This window comes from Nomascus leucogenys, chromosome 2, assembly GCF_006542625.1.
Source record: "Nomascus leucogenys isolate Asia chromosome 2, Asia_NLE_v1, whole genome shotgun sequence".
NCBI classification, from domain to species: domain Eukaryota; kingdom Metazoa; phylum Chordata; class Mammalia; order Primates; family Hylobatidae; genus Nomascus; species Nomascus leucogenys.
In genome coordinates, this window is record NC_044382.1 from 31,941,291 (window position 1) to 31,962,696 (window position 21,406).

A 21,406-nucleotide genomic window follows, 5' to 3' on the forward strand; every position below is an offset into this window, starting at 1 on the left:
GGATGGTCGTGCTCTTCAACCCATTGTGCAGCTCTGGGAGGGATGCACACGGAGTGGTGAGGGAGGAAGGAGACACCCACCTAGCCATCCAGATCAGCCAAATCAACCCCGGCAATCAATGGGTTGACAGATATTGCAACCAGATCACCCTCATGTCCTATTAAGATTAAATCTTTCCTGACTTTTCTAGTTTTAATATTATTCATTGTTATCTAAACTGCTACAGGACCATGAAGTCAAATATAATAGATTTTCTAAATATCCGATCTTCAGTGGATAGATAAAAGCAGTAAGTATTTACTATACTGCCTTTATCCTGATGAATATTTATTAAAGATTGTGTCCTGCTGCTGATGAAAATCAACGCTAGTTTATTCATTCTGTATTTTACTCTTACCTACTGTGTGTACAGTATTGCATTCAATGCTTTAAAATATGCATATTATCCAAAAGAGAGCATACTTCATAATATTCTTCAAAATACCACAACTGCTAGCCAGAAATTAGAAGGAGGGAGGGAGAAAGAGAAAAAATACTAAGTGATTCATGGTATTATAATTGGCACGCTTGTTTCTAATACTTTCCATTTTATTTGCTAAGACCATTGAAAAACCATCATAACATAATAATAGCTTGTGAACTATTAGCAACATACTTATTTTGTTTGACATCGGGACCTCATGTTTTAGGAGGAAAAACTCAAATCCTTGCCTATCATATTCTTCATTTACTTCTTTAGGCCCACCTACAGTTTAACAAAAATATGCATTGTATTTAGTGTTGAATTTGTCCTTTAGAGAAATAAAAGAGATTTATTGCATGCAAGGATATGGCTGAGATGTGTTTCCCTGAGTTCTGATAAGGACTTCTACTTCCCTCTAGGAAAAAAAAAATTCTTGGCTTAAAAATCTCTATGATCAGAATCTTTGAACAACCTTTCCCCAACATTGTAATTGTATCCCAATCTCCCATTACCTCCCAGTCCTCTAAACTGAGAGTTTCACAAGGGCAAGTACCAGTTGTGTTTATTTATTACTATATCCCTGGTACCCAGCCCAGTGACATGCACATAATAGGTGTTCATTAAATCGAGTCCTTTCATCTCAGATGTATTTGCTCATCCACTTTGGCTTTCTTATTACCACCTCCATGCCCTCTCCCAAGTAGCACCCTACCTGGACATCCTTTCTTCCCCAACCCATCTGCTTTCTCTTCCTGTTATTCATAGGACCCTGAATCCCTGCCAATGCTGCAAAGGTTTTTTAGGACAAGACCTATTCTTTATTGAGCAATGTATCTCATTCTAAAATCATCAAACACTCACTATTCCAAATGAGAACCTTTTCTTGCTTCACATCTTAAGTAAATGTTTACATCTACCCAGGATACATATTTTGATTATTGGTACTTTGTTTAGGGTTATCCATTCTCTATATGTTGGTCTACTTTGGTATTGGCTCTCTTCAATGCTCATTCAGTGATCCATTAAAGAAAAAAGATCAATTGCTTGATGACTTGTGAGTATAGAAAAAAAAAGATTGAGAAACATCTGTTATATACTAAGAGACTCGGCTAGGCACTGAGGGTTTAGTGGTGAACAAGTTCCTTGTGAAGTTTACAATGAAGAGACTGAAACAGGCATTTAAATGATTCTAATATCATTGTGATAAATGCTAATGATTAGTGGTGATAACTTATAAAGGCAAAGTATGGGGAGCAATGAGGCTGCATAATAAAGGAAGCTCTCTTGGGCTTAAAAGAAGTCACACGGGGCTTCTTAAGGAAGTGATACCTGAGCCAGCCCCCAAATATGGGGAATTTTAGTCTCCACAAAGTGGATACCATGTCTTACTGACTTCAGAGCATCTGGCAAAGCAAAATTTCTGACCAAACATGTGCCAGATGCCATAATATGTGTGTTTGGGTAGGAGGTAGCACAGGGCCTGCCCAAGAACTCCCATTTCCCCACAGATGTGAGAGCTTTGTCATTTTGGACCTGGAGTCCTGCTGACTTTGGGGTCAGCCATAGATGTCCCATGTTGAATGGATAATAGATCTGAATGATTGACAGAGTTTGTATTGCCTGAGCAGTTAATTACTCCTCTGTTTTTTGAAAGATTGGGTGACAGATGGTAAACACCTTGACAGCAGATTCCACTGTAAACCACACAGGCGTGTAGACAAGTCTGAACTGCTATCAATTTCCCACTGGATTTTTCTGTACTCAGAGACTTATAATTTTTAAGACTCCTTTACCCTTTAGGCGAGTTTTGTTCCAACTATGGGAAAATTTTATCTTCTAGGCTTCTATGTTGCAGGAACTTGTTTTGAATAAAAGGCAATCTTTATCAACCCACATGTCCTTGGGTTGATTCAAACCTGTTTAGTGTTGGAGATTTGGTCAGCCTGGGGAAGCTGTGTGCATTTTAATGGGAACAGCATGGCATTCATTACTCACCTGCTTCTCACCATCTGGATTTTCACAGCTCAGCAAGCATGGTGGGCTTCCTGCATATTAGCAGGGAAAGCTTGGCTCCTAAGGAGGGTGTGGCTAGGTATCTCTGAAGTCGTAATTTTCAAAGGAACACCATGAATAAATTGGGGTTGGCATTCTATCCCGGTATGCTGCTTTCATATTTGAATGGTTGAAAAATAATACACCATCTCCACAGCAGGGGAAGGAGGAAAAACACAAATCATCTTAATACCGAGAATCAAGGAAGTAGGAAGGAAAATTGGTTGTGTGGTAGAGTGAAATGGAAATGTGCATGTGAGAATTTGTGCAAAGATGTTGTAAGACAAGGGAGTTTCCAACTCAACATGCATTAATAACCTGGCCCTGTGCAAAGTGCTATAAGGAAAACAAAGGTGGAAAGACATGCATAGTAGCATGAATTTAGATGAATATAACAGAAAACTTACTAACAGTAGCTTAAACCACAGGGTTTAACAATTTCAGACATAGGCTGTCTTAAGGTAGGTTTTAGTTGTTCAACAATGTCATCAAAGATATTGTCTCATTCTCCCATCTGTCATTCTCAGCTTCTTAGCCTTTTAAAGTCCATAGGCTTATTACCTCATGGTCACATGATGGCTGCCACAGCCCCACATATTATGAACACATTTAATTACAAACAAAGGCAGGAAGCAGGGAAGAGTCCGGTCAGAAAGCCTCCCCTCACTTACTTCCTTTTATTCAGGGAAGAAAACTCTTTCCCAGAATCTCTGTCCCCCTCCTGCTTCCCCAGTAGACTTTCCTATATGCCTCATTGGCCAGATCTGGATCACACAATTACCCCTAGCCACAAGGGAGACTAAAAAGCAAGTATGTGGGTTTTCCAGCCTCTACAGTGGGACAGTAGGAGGCAGGCAAGGAAGAAAGACACTGAGTAGGAGTAGCCAACCAAGAGTATCTGCCATGACACATCAACTGCCATTAATGGGCTTGATCTACAGGGTCAGACTGACATTTAAGCAGTGCCCATTTTTAAATAATGCACTTATGGTTAAGTAGGAAACAGCCATTGTGATAAGAGCTTGGGACTTGGAGCTATTGGACCCTTCTATCTGTATTCTTTCATATGAGAGGTATACCAGCACCAGGTTGAAGATAAAACCAGTATGCACAGAATTAATTAAATGAAAGGAAAAAGATTCAGTATCCAAATACCAGACACTGGTTGGATGACAGAAGAAACAATTCTGGATCAAACAGAAAGTATGTATTACACACAGTAGGTCAAGGATAGCAAGCATGTGGCATGTGTAATCAGAACTGTGTATTTACTACTTCTGTCTTTAGTACCAAACTAAATGAGTGTGAGAAGCAGTGTCAAGTTAAGAAGGTGATGCTACTGAATCAGGAACTCAAACATAGTTCCATTTAAAGACAAGGACATATGTGAAAAGGTAGAATACTTCATGGATAACCTAGTTTGGGTGCAGGTTGGCAAAAGTGTATTGATGAATTTTTTTAACTCCATACCACTCAAACAGAATCCCAAATAGTAATAACATCTAGACAGAAAGATTAAAAAAAAATCTTTGACTCTGTGTACTAAGAAAATAATTATTGGTGCCAAATCAAGTTGAGTCATATCAATAGAGACCAGTAGTGTTAAACCTCGTATCTACACAGCATTTTTAACTCTTACAAGCTCTTATATCTATCAGTTCATTTTATTCCCATGATTTTACTTCTTTTGGAAGAATTGTCCACTCAAAAGAGCAGTATGAAGGAACTTTCTGGGGTTAATGGAATTGTTCTTTATCATGATAGTGGTTATGGATACATATCTCTATGCATTTGTCAAAATCTGTAGAACCGGATGCCACAAAAAATGAATTTTACACACATACACACACACACACAGACATACATAGATACACACACATACATACATAGATATATAGATATACAGATATAGAGTTGTTTTTTTTTTCGAGACCAAGTCTGGCTCTGTCGCCCAGGTGTGAGTGCAGTGGCATGATCTCGGCTCACTGCAACCTCCGCCTCCCAGGCTCAAGCGATCCTCCCACCTCAGCCTCCCAAGTAGCTGGGACCACAGACATACACCATCATGCCGAGCTAACTTTTTTATTTTTGGTAGAAATGGTGTTTCACCATGCTACCCAGCCTGGTCTCGAACTCCTGAGCTCAAGCGATCCACCTGCCTCAGCCTCCCAAAGTGCTGAGATTACAGGTGTGAGCCACTGTGCCCAGCCTATATATAAATTTTAAATTTTTAAAAAGTTTTAAAGCTGCTAAGTACTAAAATCTTTCATTCAGTTTGAAAATAAAATTGTTTACAAGTTAAAAAGTGTTCAAGTATTTATGGTTATGGCAAAAAATAGAAAATACTGAAGATTTAGAAAAAGACCTTAAGAAAATAAATTATGTACGTCCTACACCAAAACAGTACCATTTCGGATTCTCCCTGATAAACTTTTGTCTATATAGACAGAGTGTGTGAGTATGTGTAGTCATTAACAATTACTTGTAGGAGAGTCAGATTGTAAAGGAAACCTAGTTTTATATTTTAAGTGCCACCTTGTCATTAACAGAGTTTCTGTAAGTGTACATATTGCTTTACCTGTTAGAAAAGATATATTCTACCAAGAAGCAGCTTCTCCGCTCCTTCTGGAATCTCCGCCTGGTTCAGCCCGCCTGCCTCCACTTGTGCCTCCACCATGTCCATCAGGGTGCAGAAGTCCTACAAGGTGTCTACCTCTGGCACCCGGCCCTTCTGCAGCTGCTCCTACACGAGTGGGCCTGGCGTCCGCATCAGCTCCTTGAGCTTCTCCCGAGTGGGCAGCAGCAGCTTCCGGGGTGGACTATGGTGGGGCCAGTGGCATGGGAGGCCTCACTGCCGTCCCGGTCAACCAGAGCCTGCTGAGCCCCCTTAACCTGGAGGTGAACCCCAACATCCCTGCTGTGCGCACCCAGGAGAAGGAGCAGATCAAGACCCTCAACAACAAGTTTGCCTCCTTCGTCGACAAGGTACGGTTCCTGGAGCAGCAGAACAAGATGCCGGAGACCAAGTGGAGCTTCCTGCAGCAGCAGAAGACGGCTGGGAGCAACATGGACAACATGTTCGAGAGCTACATCAACAGCCTTAGGCGGCAGCTGGAGACTCTGGGCCAGGAGAAGCTGAAGCTGGAGGCAGAGCTTGGCAACACTCAGGGGCTGGTGGAGGACTTCAAGAACAAGCATGAGGATGAGATCAATAAGCGTACAGAGATGGAGAATGAATTTGTCCTCATCAAGAAGGATGTGGATGACGCTTACATTAACGAGGTAGAGCTGGAGTCTTGCCTGGAAGGGCTGACAAGATCAACTTCCTCAGGCAGCTATATGAAGAGGAGATCCGGGAGCTGCAGTCCCAGATCTCGGACACGTCTGTGGTGCTGTCCATTGACAACAGCCGCTCCCTGGACACAGACAGCATCATCGCTGAAGTCAGGGTACACTACGAGGAGATCGCCAACTGCAGCCGGGCGGAGGCCGAGAGCATATATCAGATTAAGTATGAGGAGCTGCAGACGCTGGCTGGGATGACCTGCGTCTTACAAAGACTGAGATCTCTGAGATGAACCGGAACGTCAGCTGGCTCCAGGCTGAGACTAAGGGCCTCAAAGGCTGGAGGATTTCCCTGGAGGCCGGCATCGCGGATGCCGAGCAGCGCAGGCAGCTGGCCATTAAGGATGCCAACGCTAAGCTGTCGGAGCTGGAGGCCGCCCTTCAGCAGGCCAAGTAGGACATGGCGCGGCAGCTGCGTGCCTACCAGAAGCTGATGAACATCAAGCTGGCCCTGGACATCGAGATCGCCACCTACAGGAAGCTGCTGGAAGATGCAGAACATGAGTATCCATACAAAGACCACCAGCGGCTATGCAGGTTGTGTGAGCTTGGCCTATGGGGGGCTCACAAGCTCTGGCCTCAGCTACCGCCTGGGCTCCAGCTCCCGCTCTGGTGCAGGCTCCAGTCCCTTCAGCCGCACCAGCTCCACCAGGGCCATGGTTGTGAAGAAGATCGAGACCCGAGATGGGAAGCTGGTGTCCTCTTCCTGCCCAAGTGAACAGCTGCGGCAGCCCCTCCCAGCCTGCCCCTCCTGCGGCTGCCCCAGAGCCCAGGAGGGAGGCTGCTGTGCAAGGAAGCACAGGGAACAGGAGACGTACCTGAGGCTCAGCCCTAGCCCTCAGCCCACCCGCGGTGGAGTTAACTGCCCGGGGACCCCCGCCCCTTGCCCATGCCTCCAGCTACAAAACAATTCAATTGTTTTTTGTTCTGTTTTGTTTTGTTTTTCTGTCCAAAATAAAACCTCAGCTACCTCTGCCAAAAAAAAAAAAAAGAAAGAAAAGATATATTCTGAAGTGAAAACGCTTTGACAAAATTGCAATCATTTGACATAAACTGTTTTATTGACTGATTATTTTCTAAATTTTATGACATATTAACATCTTTCAACAAGGTCATCTTGGCATAATCCCAGTAGGAGTATTTGGGTTTGGCCATAACCAGACTTTTTTCCTATCCCCTCCCCAACCCCCTATTTGTGGAAAATTTACTCAAAGGCACTATTTCAGTTACCAAAACTTACCAAAGTAAACCTTATCAGAGAAAATGAATGCTGACTTTGGACTGTGAACCAGGACCCAAGAAGGAGACCACAGTTTTATATGGATGGGAGGAACAACTGTAATTCCCATCAGGACGCCTAAGAATCCTGTTTGTTTAATGATCCACAAAGTAGTCATTGCCAGTCTAGCTAGAAGCCTCTGTGCTGGGATGACAAATGATACACATCCTACCTCCCCCACCACCCACCCAGATTCATTACCCATTAATCATGGCACCCCAGCCTAGAAGTGACCCCGCAAAACCTTCTCAACACAAACCTGGTAACTATGATCATTTCACCATTGTCATTCACTATGAAATATATTTTCCGTTCTTATCTTAGCTGAAGGAGAAAACTACCAAAACCCAATCCAGTCATCAGAAATAAAGCCAAGTATTGAGTGGGCAGAACTAGTCAGCTGATGCAAGTAGGGTAAATGACTTTATGATATTATCTACCAAATGTTTCTTAGATGAAAGATAAAACATTTAATGGGCTCTGAAAGCTAAATTGCATTACCTTTGCATTTCCATCTCTATGATTGATGTTGAGAGGTCAGTGCTAGTGACCTGGTCAGTAAGATATTCCATCTGTAGACTTTGAGTTTAGATCCTAAGTCTAAACTGAGTCTCCATTTTATCAAAACAGTCACCCTGCTATGTAAGCTGTATATCACCTAATAATCCAGGTGCCCTGCCTCAACTCAATTCTTTAGCATTGCATAGACTCCAGCCTAGCGTGATACTGCAAGAGACTCGGGATGAACTAGGAGATTCCTCTGTTTCCGTAAGCCTCACAATCATTAGCCTCACATGCGTATCATTGTTAAGTCAATATCTATTATTCAGGTAAATAATACTTTATGTATGAAATTACCAGTCCAGAACTTTTGTAGGATGCTGAGATTGATTTAAAAAAATAATAATAAACTCAGCCTTAATAGTGCCTGTTGAGCTAGAAATGGGGTTACCAGGCCACCATCTTGTGGAAATTAAATCAGCACAAATAGATTTGGAGCAAGGCAAACTTCACACTACCCAGGGTTTCCTTTAAAAATCATTTTAACTACATTTGACTTTTCTAGCTGTTTCTGGCTTTTGTTTTTAGTCAATGTGTACTTTATCCACATCTATATACAACAGAGGAAAAATGCTCAAGTTTGTAGTTTCTTGATCAACAGCATGATTAGGCTGAGCATTTAATGAAATGTGGAATTGTCATATAAACTTATAATTTAAAGGTGAAAGCCATGTTGAACTTGATGAATTGATTTCTGTTGATCATGATTTCAAATGACGTTATTATCTCTAAACTTGCTACCTTATTACTACATCCTCTTTCCATATCACAAAATTATTTTGTCTTGAGCAGTATATTTTCCAGTTTAAACTGCCTTACCAAAGAGCATGCTGCAAACACTAGAGTATTTGTATCAGAAGTTTCAGTATCTTGAAATTGGAATGTATAGTGATTCATGAGTTTTGCATCAATTATTAAACAGTCATAGATAAAGACATGCAGAGATGGATGGGGCAGTAAAGTATTCCAGTTACACCTACTGGCTTAGCAATGATAAATGAGTCAGGAAACATGAAAGTTCAAAACAAGCATTAACTTGAGCTGCCATGGCTTATTCTCTGAAGGGAAGTAGACAATAGCATGATATAAACAGGTTCATGTACAGAGCAGCTGGCTAGTAGAATTAAAATAAAGGTAAGGTCTCTGCAAGAGGACTAAGGAATTTCAGAATCCTGCCATGCAAATCACCCTTTCTCTTACAAGGTTCTTGAGGGAGACATAGCATTGCAAAATAATAACACCTGGAAAACAAAGGAAATATTTGTATTACCTGGGACCATGTCTAATATTCCATAATGCAGAATTCTAATAATACTGGCTTAAATCATGTGCCTTTGACTTCCACTTGGATCCCGCCTTGTTTTGACTTGCATGGGTCTTAGAGTAAAGACATTTTCAGAGTCTAGGACTAAGGAAAATATATGTGTCATCCCCTGGGAAAGCAAGTGTTGTTGCCCTTGGAGTAATATTGTCTTGGCAACTGAGCCAAGAGCTCACATTAGGAAAAGCTACTTAACTCTCTACTGATACCCAACTTCACCAAAAGGAAAGCCCCATCTTTAGTTCTCATTGTAAGGCCCTTGCAGCCCACCCAGAACTCTAGTGTTCTGCATTAATCACTGTCCAGTGAAAGGGCATAGACTGCATGTAAGCAGAACTTTAGAACGTAGCTCTAAGACAAGAGCTGGGCATTGTAAACCTCAGGCCTGACTCCCACCACCCTCTCATTATTTCCTGCTACTCTTTCTTTCTGAGAAATGTTTGTATTTGAGCAGTTCAAGAGCCTTGAACTGGACCAGCCTTTGTACCTGACCAAAGACAAAAAGTGAAAAGCCATAGCCATGCCTGCTTTAGGCTGCACCCAAATTGGAAGCCCCATGAATAACCCTTTGCTAACCACTCATTGAAAAGCCAGAAGCAGTGGTTAATGTTAGAAGTATAATTTAGTACTGGTACTTTCAAGCAGGGCAATCAGAAGCAACTGCAAATGTTAAGTAGATGCCTTCTCTCCTCTAAACATGGGAGTAGTTTGCTAAGATGGGCAAACTATAACAAAGGAAAGTAGTCAAATAACTCACTTGAGGTGTCTGGCTTTCTCACTGGCTGGACTTTCTTCTCAATTCATGGGCATTGGTTACATAAATGGACCTTCTAAACTTAAATCTGGAACTTAGTAACCATATTGCTTATTTTGTGTTTCCTTAAGGTAGTATTCACTGGAGGAGTCTTCTTGAGAAAATGAACTAGATTTCTAGTTAAAAGCATCAGTATTAGAATGACATAGCCTATTCCAAGTGAAGACTCTGTACACCAGAAGTCATAAACTGATAACCCACAAACCATATTCAGCCCAAGATATGATTAACTTTTTCATTCTCATGGCATTGAAAAAAATACTTGCCAATGTATAAACTAAGAGATTTTTGCATAAAAGTCTTGATTTCCAGCTTCCTATATATATTTAAACAATGAGAACATCAGGCAATACATGGCAATGCAGGCAATCACGTCCCCAATCAGTTTAAGCTGAATAGCCACTTGCCCCGTTAAAGGAGACATACATAGTCTTTCTAGTTCACCTATGTTATTTTGTGGCCCTGTAGGGCTTTGAATTTGCTATCTATGAGGTCAATCATCTAAGAAGTCAAAACAAGAAATCAAGAATTGTTCTTTTAAATGTGTCTAGCTTGAAAGTGACCAAGGTTTATGCCTTATTTTTGTTAACTTCTGCACAATGAATGACCATAAGGAGCCTTTTCATACCTGGAAAAGAACAGTTATATGTGAATTGGAGAATTTTACACTACTTACCTGAACAAATCAGGCACACAAAGAAAATCCTGAAATAATGATATAAAAGTAAGATTTGAGATCAGAATTACTCAGGGGTAATTGCCTTAGTTTTCCACCTCACTGTTTCTCCTTACCTAGACATTATCTTCAGAATGTTCCTGTCAAAGGCCATAGTCATAATTCCCCTGCCTCTTTTTTTTTTTTTTTTTTTTAACTCATTTGCACTCTTGGTAGCAATTGTTGGAGCCCTGCAGGGGAATAATTGTGGGGGAATTAACCTCTGACATTTTTCTAAAAATAGCCCTAATAAATCCAATCATAGGTAATTTACCTGTCCATGTTCCTCCGGGGGTAACCAGCATGGAAGAAAGACTTGGCAGGCTGGCATTCCTTCAGCAATTATCTGTGATCTGAGTTCCTGGTGCCTGTGCATTTTCTCTGATTAGAAATACAGAGTACAAATTGCCCTCACTTCTCTGCCCTTATGACCTTGTTTTCTCAGCACCCTTCTCCTGGGGTTGAAATAAGGCATGCTCTTCCAGAAGGATGTGTTGGGCTCACAAAAAAAGAAGGAGCACAGGCCAAGCTGGAGGATTCATCAGTTCCTTCCTTGAATTATCGACTGGCAGAGTTTTCCCAATGATTTCTTTGTGCTCTGTTCCTCCATTTTCCCTGTCTGAGCTTCAAGCATCCTAACCCTGCTTCATCACAGCCCCTAGCCCTGATTTGAATAGCCACAGCTGAAGCCTGTGTGGGGAAGATTCTTGGTGTAAAGGCCATGGGTGCACGAAGGGTCTGTGGTTGGTAGAAATCATCAAAGAAAATCACCATTTCCTTCGGCCATCATGAAGTTAATTTTCTCTTCCTTAAAAGGGTATAAATGTGTTTTTCCCTTTTATTCTCTCCAGATGTTCCAGGAGACCACTGTGCAGTGTGGGCATCTGGGAAATTTACTTCCCAAGTGCCACTTCTGGTGGCATTTAAAACCTAGAACATAACATCCTTGTAAATTCCACTGCAGAGACAAAGCCCTAAGCCCTTAAATGCATAGAAAAGTATATCTATTATCTATCCTTTCAAAGTAAGTGTGCAGTTACTTAAATTGCCTTTGTCTTCTTCTTTGCAGCTGACATTATCTCTACGGTAGAATTCAACCACACGGGAGAATTACTAGCGACAGGGGACAAGGGGGGTCGGGTTGTAATATTTCAACGAGAGCAGGAGGTAAGTGGTGGTGAATGCAAAATGCCCATTTTCTTCACTTTTTAAAGGAGGCCTCCTACTGTTCCTTAATCCTTCCGTGTCGCCCTTAACCTTGATGCTTTGCTCGAAAACTAAAAACTGCCAAAAAGTCATTAACATCAACAGTTATACATTCAGACTCATAAAAACCTTGTAAAAGAAAGCCTTTCTGGGCATGGCCTTATCTTTCTACGCCTGGATGTTACACCTGCAAAACAACTTCACTTCTAGCCTGACCTGCAAAATTCCATGGGTGCTTGTTGAGCGTAACTCCTCCTTTTTCAGTGGGATCTGTCACAGAGCCATTGAAATTCAGTCTTCCTTGATTTCAGGTGCTGCCAGAATATGTAGGAGGAAAAAAAACATAGTTTATTTGCCAACAGATGTGAAGAGGACAACTTGGGACAGGAGAGAAAAAAATGATAGCTTGCCTCACCAAAGGGAGTAAAAGGCCACAAACTGGCATCTGAGAAAGCATATAACACACATCACAGTATCACTGTAGGTGACACAGAGGCCCCTGGAGCTGAGTGCTGCATATAGGACCATTTCTGAGCAGGAGTTCTAACTTCCAGTGACTCTCATAAACCCATTTCTTCCTGAGACATGGGTTCCACTAGGAATTGTTTCTCTTTTTCATATAAATTGAGTTTTTTGGTGTCTGCTTCTATTTGTCAGAATGGAATTATGGCCCAGTTTGATTTCTTTGGTCTCCCCTGGCATGGTCTTGGAGCTTCCAGCAGGCCAGTCTGTGTTCTAGTAACTCTCCCATCTGCCACTGCCTGCCTCTGAGATTCACCAGGCACTTGGGAAGCATGAGGGAGGCCCAGTGTGAGAGGAAGGTTTCACAAGAGACTTCCCTAGCAATTTAAAGCCTGCTTTGTGCCTCAAAGCCATTTGCGGTACACCTCCCCTCAAAAAAGGAAAGCCTCATTTAGAGGTGATATATTTGGTAATTGCACATTATTTGCAATTAATTTCTATAAGGGCATCGTAATCCCTTGGGGTTCCATATAAATTCAAGTGCTCAGCATTAAATCAGGCATCCAGCCTATTCCATTGGCCCTGGAAACACGAAAATGTGGTTGGCAAGTAGAAACTAATAGCTCTTCGTGACCTGGAATATTTCCTACTTTTCCAGAGCTGCCTAGTGCTAATTGGTCTGGCACATACTACACACACTTGACAGTCTGATTTGGATGGTAGCAAATCAACACTCTTATAAATGTATTGTTAAGGTGGACTGGCTCTCTCTGCAAATGAGCAGGATAGTACCAAGTATGTCAGCATTTAAAGTCTTTTGAACACTCATTTTCAAACCTCCTTTTCCAGCTTTTTCTTAAAAAAAAAAAAAAAAAAAAAAAAAAAACCAATTAGGTTCGCAGTGATGGTAAAGAGGAACCAGAGGAGCTATTTAGCATAAATTACCCAAGGCAGCATGTTGCCAGTAATATTCTGCTCTACATTTTCCATTAGCTATTTATAGGTTTCACCTATTTTAATTTAGTGAAATATTTGGGAAGCCTGATTCATTAATAGAATGATGGGGGACACATTTTCTAAAGCAGGGTAGTTTTGTTCAATAAAAAATAAATGTCAATGAGGATAAAGAACCTGCAGTTAAGCATTAAGCTTTGTGGCCAGTCTTGGGACTAAAATGAGAAACAAACCCAGTGACATCATCTAGGGCAGACCTGCTTTTGACTCCTGGGTGAGCTCCAGGAGTGAATTCTCAGGAGGCACACACCCAGAGAGTCCGCAAAAATACATTACACACCCAGGGTTCAGCACTCTCACTGGTCAGTAAGTTGAGATTTGGGTTTGGATATTTTATATCCACCTAGAAACATACATTTGGAAATTAACCCTTTTATTAAGAGTCAGGATTTTGTAACAAATGTTTAATAAAAGACTCATATTTGTATTTTTGAGTTTTTCAAAGCCTGCTTCTTGAAGCTCTTGGTAATAAGGACCTAAAATACCTTAAATAAAACTTCCCTTTCTGCTTTCCTCCTCTTCTCCTTCTTTCTTTCACATCCTGTTTTTTTCTCCTCTCTTCCTTTCTTCTTTTTCTTCCTGTTTCTGCAGACCCTTGCCCTTGTGTTTAATTCTCTCATCATATATGTAGTCCCTGCTGTTTGCTCATTGCATAATCAGTGCTAGAGGAAAGCCAAGAGGTAAAGTCTCATCATTCCTTAATGATGCAGGTAGCATCCCTGAGCTCCTGTCTGCTTTGTCACTCATGTTGGAAAGAAAAAAAAAAAAGGAGCAGGGGCATATCTGATGCCCAAATCTGCTCCTTATGAGCTGTGAGACCTAGAGAAAGTCATTTAATATCTGAGCCTCTTTTGTCCATTTCCTTGCCCCACCTACCTCAGAGATTTCATGAGAATCAGGTGAGATCTTAAAAGGCCAATGAAAGTCACAGATGCTACAACTTTGTACTCTCTTTAAGGGGTCCACGTAAGTATTTACGAATGCCACTGTGGGATGGCTCACTCCGAAGGGTGACTGCAGCATCTGTTAGGATGCAAAAAGAAAATGTTAGAACTTCTATTTATATTGATTTTAAAATTTTGTTCTATTTTAATATATTTCTATGTATGTATTATGTATACTATATGATAGTACAGAAGTTCATGTGTATAATTATATATATATATATATATATTTTTTTTTTTCAGAGGTGCTAGTGACTATCATGGCCCCTACCCTCATCCCACCCTCAATGACTGCTGGAAAAGAAAGGGAGTTGGCGAGTTTTACAGTTAGCTACTGTGATTTAATCTTTCGTCTATTTTTTTCCTTTCCTACAGAGTAAAAATCAGGTTCATCGTAGGGGTGAATACAATGTTTACAGCACATTCCAGAGCCATGAACCCGAGTTCGATTACCTGAAGAGTTTAGAAATAGAAGAAAAAATCAATAAAATAAGATGGCTCCCCCAGCAGAATGCAGCTTACTTTCTTCTGTCTACTAATGGTAGGTGGAAGTGATTTTTCCTGTTTGGTATTTTCAGAGATACAGTTGGCCAAACTATATACTTCAATCTCTCTTATCCTCAATTTTCCTTTGAACTGTGTGGGCTGTTGAAAAACTTAGAAATAACATTTGCAAGATGCTTAGCAGAGTGCCTGGCACATGAAGATTAGGCCCTCAATAAATAGTAACTATTGTTTTTTAAAATATTAAATTTATGACCCAATTATGTGAGACCCATTATCTGCAGTTTTCAACTATTGCAGATTATTTGCAGGTGTTTTTTGGAATGTGACTTCCTGTCTTAAGATTCACTGAATGTTATTCTGGGAATACATTTCAGGAAACTCAACATGCTGTCTCTGTGAGGTTGGCATATTGAATAGAAGTTATTAATCCCTGAATATATTTTAGGGTCTGTAAAGCAGATGGCTGTGTGTCTCTCTGACAAAAATTAAGTTCTAAGATAGGAGCACAAGGCAAGAAGAGATAGGGACTTTATCAAAAAACTGATCAAGAAAGGGTTTCTTTCCCTATCTCCCTCCATATTTAACACCATTTGTTGGATGAGGAGGAGTTGACATAAATAGGTCAGAGAGAGAGGATGTTGGGTATTGAATAGAAAGACAAATTACATAATCACTGGGTAAGTCTTTATACAGTGGAATTACCTAATCTCCAGGTTCTTAAATCCTTGCTAAAAGAAGCCATCTAAGCTCAAAACAACTTGGCATAAAGTCACATGTTAAAGAGTGCTAATTGAATAGCATAACAATTAAGAGGATTCGTATTTAAAAATTAAACACCCTCTCCCAAGAAAATGAGTTGGAGAATGATTCATTTTATCTCATATGTGAGTCCATGAGGAATATACATTTTAATTTAAATTGAGAAGCAAGAAGCAAGGGATTTAAAAAGGATGGGAAATGTTCATATTTCAAGTGAAAAAATACAATGTCAATAATGTGATCAAACATACATGAATATTTTTAAAGACTGGAAGGAAATACAACATAAGGTTCATTATGATTAATTTTTGTGCAGTATGGGTAACGTCAGTTTGTTCCTTTTGTCATTTTAATTTGTGAAGTTTTTACAATGAGTCTCATATTAATCTTATGGAAAAAAGGGGGAAGTTATTTAATGCATTTGAACCCCAAATCTCTCAAATATAAAGCCAACATAGAAGTCTAAAAAATGACAATTCAGACGCAGCTGGTTTAGGGTTATCCAAGCATATCTCGTTTCCTCATGACCAGATCTCTACTCATCTGTTTTTCCAGATTCCAAGTAGTTTGATTCTTTCTCATAACTATATTTATTGTTCTGTTTACATTTTGCAATCCTAATTTCTTGGAAGCCAAGCCACATAAATTTGTTTCAATTTCTTTCCTTTTAATTTTGCTATTTAAGTTTCACTAACAGGCTTTGCAGATTCAACACTACTCGGAATAAAAGAGACTTCTGATGATTTTGACTTAATTACTTCAGGCAGAGGAAAAATGTCTGACTGTCTTCTATAGCTAACTCACTTTATATTCCAAATTTAGCCTATTGATTATTGCATTTAAAACTCAAAGACTTGGCGAGGCGCAGTGGCTCACGCCTGTAATCCCAGCACTTTGGGAGGCCGAGGCGGGCAGATCATGAGGTCGGGAGATCGAGACCATCCTGGCTAACACGGTGAAACCCCGTCCCAACTAAAAATACAAAAAAATTAGCCGGGTCTGCTGGCGGGCACCTGTAGTCCCGGCTACTCGGCTACTCGGGAGGCTGAGGCCGGAGAATGGCGTGAATCCAGGAGGCGGAGCTTGGAGTCAGCCGAGATCACTCCACCGCACTGTACCCTGGGTGACAGAGCAAAACTCCATCTCAAAAAAAAAAAAAAAAAAAAAAAAAAAAAACTCAAGGACTTATTAACTACTTTGTTGGGGGGGATGGGAAAAAGTCAGTGAAATGCAATGAAGATTAATTATATAGCATAATATTCTGTTAATTGAGTTTTTAAATAGTTTTTTGATTAACAAGGATATTATCTTCCCATTTGGGATACTGTTTCATATGCCAACAGCATCTCAAAATGATTCTTCTAAGAAAAATTCCCATGTTCTTATGTAATTTTCTTTTTTATACTAATATTGAGGTTGAAAATCCCCCTTAGGCCAAATAGGTTAACATGCAAAAATTAATGGAAGACAATTGGAACTACTGTACAAAAGAGAAAATGAAGATAGATGATAAGATTGTGTTTAAAAGCTGCCACGAGTGATGATAAACTACTCAGAGAACCATCAAGAAGAAAGAAAAAGTCATTACTCATACTAACAGCCACATGTTCCTTAGACTTTTTTATTCACAAAGCATCAAGATACTGAGTCAAGAAAAGAAGTGTGATAATAAAGTCAAGAATGACTCCAGGCAACCCAACCATGGGGAATTGGATTGAATTCACCATCAATTATCTTTAAGAAAATATACTGCTTATCTTATTATAGTTAGGAACAATTTTTACTTTCTGCTAGAATATACTTTCAACTTTACAATTTCAATAAAAAATAAAACCAACATTCAATTGTGAATCTAGACTCTCAAATTATTTACCACATAAAAACACATTGTTTTACCTCATTTTCTGCTTCCACTTCAATACCTATAATGAGAAGGGGGGTATACTGAATTTGTTTTTCTCACTATGAAATTAGTACATGTTCATTGAAAAAAAAATACAGAAAAACAAAAATAATAAAAGTGTTCCCATCCAGAGAGAACCACTGTTAAGTCTTTTAAAGAAAAAAGCAAAAAGATACGAATAAATTTGTTTCTTAACAGAAATATGATATATTCTGCAAACTCTTTTGTAACTAGGTTTTTATTAATATAACACTTAATAATAGGAATATCTTCCCAATTGTTAAATATTCTAAAATACCATAATGACCACATAGTATTTCCTTGTGTGATTCTTCTCTAGTTTACTAGTAAGCCTCCTACTATTAGTACTTTAGCTTTTAACAAATTATCACTATTATAAATCATATATACAATATGTTATAGTATACATAATATATTCTATCCCTATAAATATATTTGCAGGGATAGATGTTGGTATAGATAAATATGATTAGGCAAATGCATACTATAAACTAAGTTTGCCATATTATGTTTACTAAAAAGTTACATAATTGTATACATAAATATAAAAAAATCACAAAATTTGTATAATCGGTATCTCTGTCTAGTGGAATTAAGGGAGTTTTTTTTTAGCTTTATGATTATTTCAATAAACATTCCATGTACCACTTGTATAATAAAAAGAAAATAAAATGAGAAAATACAAAATCTATATATGCAATATTATAGATTTGTATTCTCCCCCCAAAGTACATAGAAAAAGTACTATAAGGATTTATGCAAAGTGTTGATGATCGTCCCTGACTGGAGAGGTTGGAGGTGATTTTTATTCATGTTATTCCCATGATTTCTCTGTTTCTCTGTATAGCAATTTATCATTCATGATAAGAAAAATACACGATGTTAACTTTGCAAATGGGACGGGATACATTCCAAAGCCATGAAACAAAAAATATTTGGTATTAAAATTTTGGGGATGTTCTAAGCCACAGCTGATCAAGAGCCAATCACGTGACTGTATAAATACGGCCCATGTTCATTTTCTCACCCTAAAAAGCAGTTCGGTATGCAGCAGGATCCCCTTTTGCTCCAGCACAAGCCAGGGTGACTGCACAACTCAGAGCGCACAAATCATACACTTAGCAGCCTTGCCAGTGTGTCAGACATGAGCAGCCCAAATGATGCCCAGATACAAGAAAATGTGGCACTTATTTGCTGCTGAAAGCCCACTTCACAATGTGGTGCATTAAGACCTCCAAGAACAAAGCATTTGTTTCTGGCAGCTTCAAGGCGCAATGGTACTGTGATCCACATCTCCTGCTTAGAAGATCTGTCCACCCAAAGGCATGAGAAGTGGGAGGTGGTGGCAAAAAGTCAGGTGAGGAGAAGTGGAGGAATGAAGCAAGGGGCAAAAGAGGAAGGAATTCCCAGAGGGATGGCTTTTCTCCCCTGACAGTGTTACAGAGAAGAAATAGGATGTGCTGACATCATTGAGGGTTGAAGCTAAAGCTGTCAGAGCAACATGTTATTATGGCAGAACAGTTGCCCAATTTGCTAATTCTAATAAAAGCTGTCATTTGTGGACCATTATTAGAAGACTAATACTGTGTTAAACACTCTCCATGCTGTGATTTATTTAATCCTCATCAGATCCCCATGAGGAAGCTACTGTTTCCCCAGTTTACAAATAAAGAAACTGAGGCACCATCTTTCTTTGTAACATTGAACTGTGTGGGATATACTCATACTAAATTATTTTTTGCTTATCTGAAATTCAAACTTAACTGGGTGTTCTGTACTTGCTAAATCTGGCAATCCTATTTGTTGCTTAAGAAATACTAGTTATGGTCGGGTGTGGTGGCTCATGCCTGTAACCCCAGCACTTTGAGAGGCAAAGGTGGGCAGACTGCTTGAGCCTGGGAGTTTGAGATCAGCCTGGGCAACATGACAAAACCACGTCTCTATAAAAAATACAAAAATTCACTGGGCATGGTGGCATGTGACTGCGATCCTAGCTACTCCGGAGGCTGAGATGAGAGAATCACCTGAGCCCAGGAAGTCGAGGCTGCAGTGAGCCACGATCATGCCAATGCACTCCAGCCTAGGCAACAGAGTGAGACACTATCTCAATTTAAAAGAAGAAGAAGAAGAGAGGAAGGGAAGAAAGGAGAGAGGAAGGAAAGGAAGGAAAGAAAGAAGGAAGGAAAAAAAGGAGGGAGGGAAGGAGGGAGAGAAGGGAGGAAGGGTTATGTACCTACTGTGTGGGAATCCCCATCCTTGGCCATGTGACTGGCGTCAGAGTGGGGATTGGGCCCAAGGTTGTCTAATTCCAAACCCTACCTTGTGCAGGACAGAGGAAGATACAAAGAAGGCAACCAAGTTTCTGCCTTCAAAAAGATATGTTAAAACAAGTGTAAAAAATGTACAATGGATCTGATAAGGAAAGCCCACCAAGGCATGTGGCCAGCAGACATGATTTGTTTGCCTGATCTTGTCTCTTTAAATAATAGAATTAGGCCGGGCATGGTGGCTCACACCTGTAATCCCAGCACTTTGGGAGGCTGAGGCGGGCGGATCACGAGGTCAGGAGATTGAGACCATTCTGGCTAACACGGTGAAACCCCGTCTCTACTAAAAATACAAAAAAATTAGCCAGGCATGGTGGCGGGCACCTGTAGTCCCAGCTACTCAGGAGGCTGAGGCAGGAGAATGTCATGAACCCAGGAGGCAGAGCTTGCAGTGAGCTGAGATTGTGCCACTGCACTCCAGCCCGGGTGAAAATGCGAGACTCCATCTCAGAAAAAAAAAAAAAATCGAATTAAAAGCCTGCATGTAGGGCATGCCATTCCAGCTCCACAGATCCTTTAGCACTTTTTACTCATTTCCTTGGCCCGCATGACACATCTGGGATGGGAGTTCTCATGGGAGTTCTGTTAGGGATAGGAGTTCTCTGTTTTAATGCTATGGAGAATGCCAGGTGTCATCAAGTCGTATAAAGTGCTGGGGCAGTACAAAGGTGAGAAAGGTAGTTTCCAGCTGGAGACTCCACAGAGGCAGCAAAAGGAAAGGAGCATTTCAATGTATCTCCTTACCATTTTATTTCCCTGAATATTGCTAGAAATATGCACTATGCAGGTAGATGAGATTTGTTCATTTGCCCTACTAATGTTTATTGAGCAGCTACTGTGTGCCAGGCACTGTTCTGGGTGCTGGTGGTACCGTGATAAACAAGATAGTTAGAATCCCTACCTTCAACAATTTTACACTCTAGTGAAAGAGACAGATAGTTATTTGACAAATAATCAATTGTCCGGTAGTAAAAAGTATTATGAAGAAAAATAAAGCAGGAGAGAGGAGATAGAGAATGGTTCTGAAGATAGCATTTTTTAGGTAGGTTTTACATAAGCCTCTCTAAGGTTGGGATGCAAACGCAAGAGAAAAGTAAAGGAGCAAATTATGTGAAAAAGAGGGCAAAGGGCTTTCCTGGCAGAAGAAACAGCAAGTGCAAAGGCCCTGAGGCTTAGTGAGCTTAATGTGTACCTGGAACAGTAGGGAAGCCACGTGGCAGGAGCACAGTGAGTGAGCAGGGAGAGGGTGGACAGGGAGGTCAGAAAGATGGAGAAAGTGGAGAGGGCAGGTCATGAAGGGCCTTTTAGGACATGATAAGGACAATGTGTCAGTGAGGTGAGATGCTCAAATGAGATAATAGCACCTACTTCCAGAGTTATGACTGTTAAACCAATTTTTCATGTAAAACTCTTAGTTACATTGTAAACTCTGTGTACGTCACATTGTTATTATTCAATGTTCAATAAATGCTTTTATTGAATGAGCTAAATTAAGGTATAAGCTATAGATTTAAGAGCCCAGTGTCAGGGAAATCCATTTGTCCCAGCATAATGTATGTTTTTGTTTTGAAATATGAGCTCTGCCTTCAAATGACATGGGATTTATGCATGGTAACCCTTTACATGAGCCAGCTTCTGTAGCAATTCTATCCATCCTTATCTCTTCCTCTCCCCACTGCCCCCAGGAAAACTCCCTTATAAGCTTGCTTTTCA

At 40.3% G+C, this 21,406-nt stretch overlaps 1 protein-coding gene and 1 pseudogene across 12 annotated transcripts in view; both read left to right on the forward strand.

Moving 5' to 3' along the window:
* The window catches only part of PPP2R2B (protein phosphatase 2 regulatory subunit Bbeta), a 492,508-nt gene that overhangs the window by 368,987 nt on the left and 102,115 nt on the right, over positions 1-21,406 (forward strand). For all 12 annotated transcript variants that reach the window (XM_030826999.1, XM_003266591.3, XM_003266586.3 and 9 more), the window contains 2 exons: positions 11,620-11,717; positions 14,552-14,717. In XM_030826999.1, coding sequence (XP_030682859.1) covers positions 11,620-11,717; positions 14,552-14,717 — 264 coding nt within the window. The remainder of the gene's footprint in view (positions 1-11,619; positions 11,718-14,551; positions 14,718-21,406) is intronic.
* On the forward strand, positions 4,761-9,109 carry LOC115838221 (annotated as a pseudogene).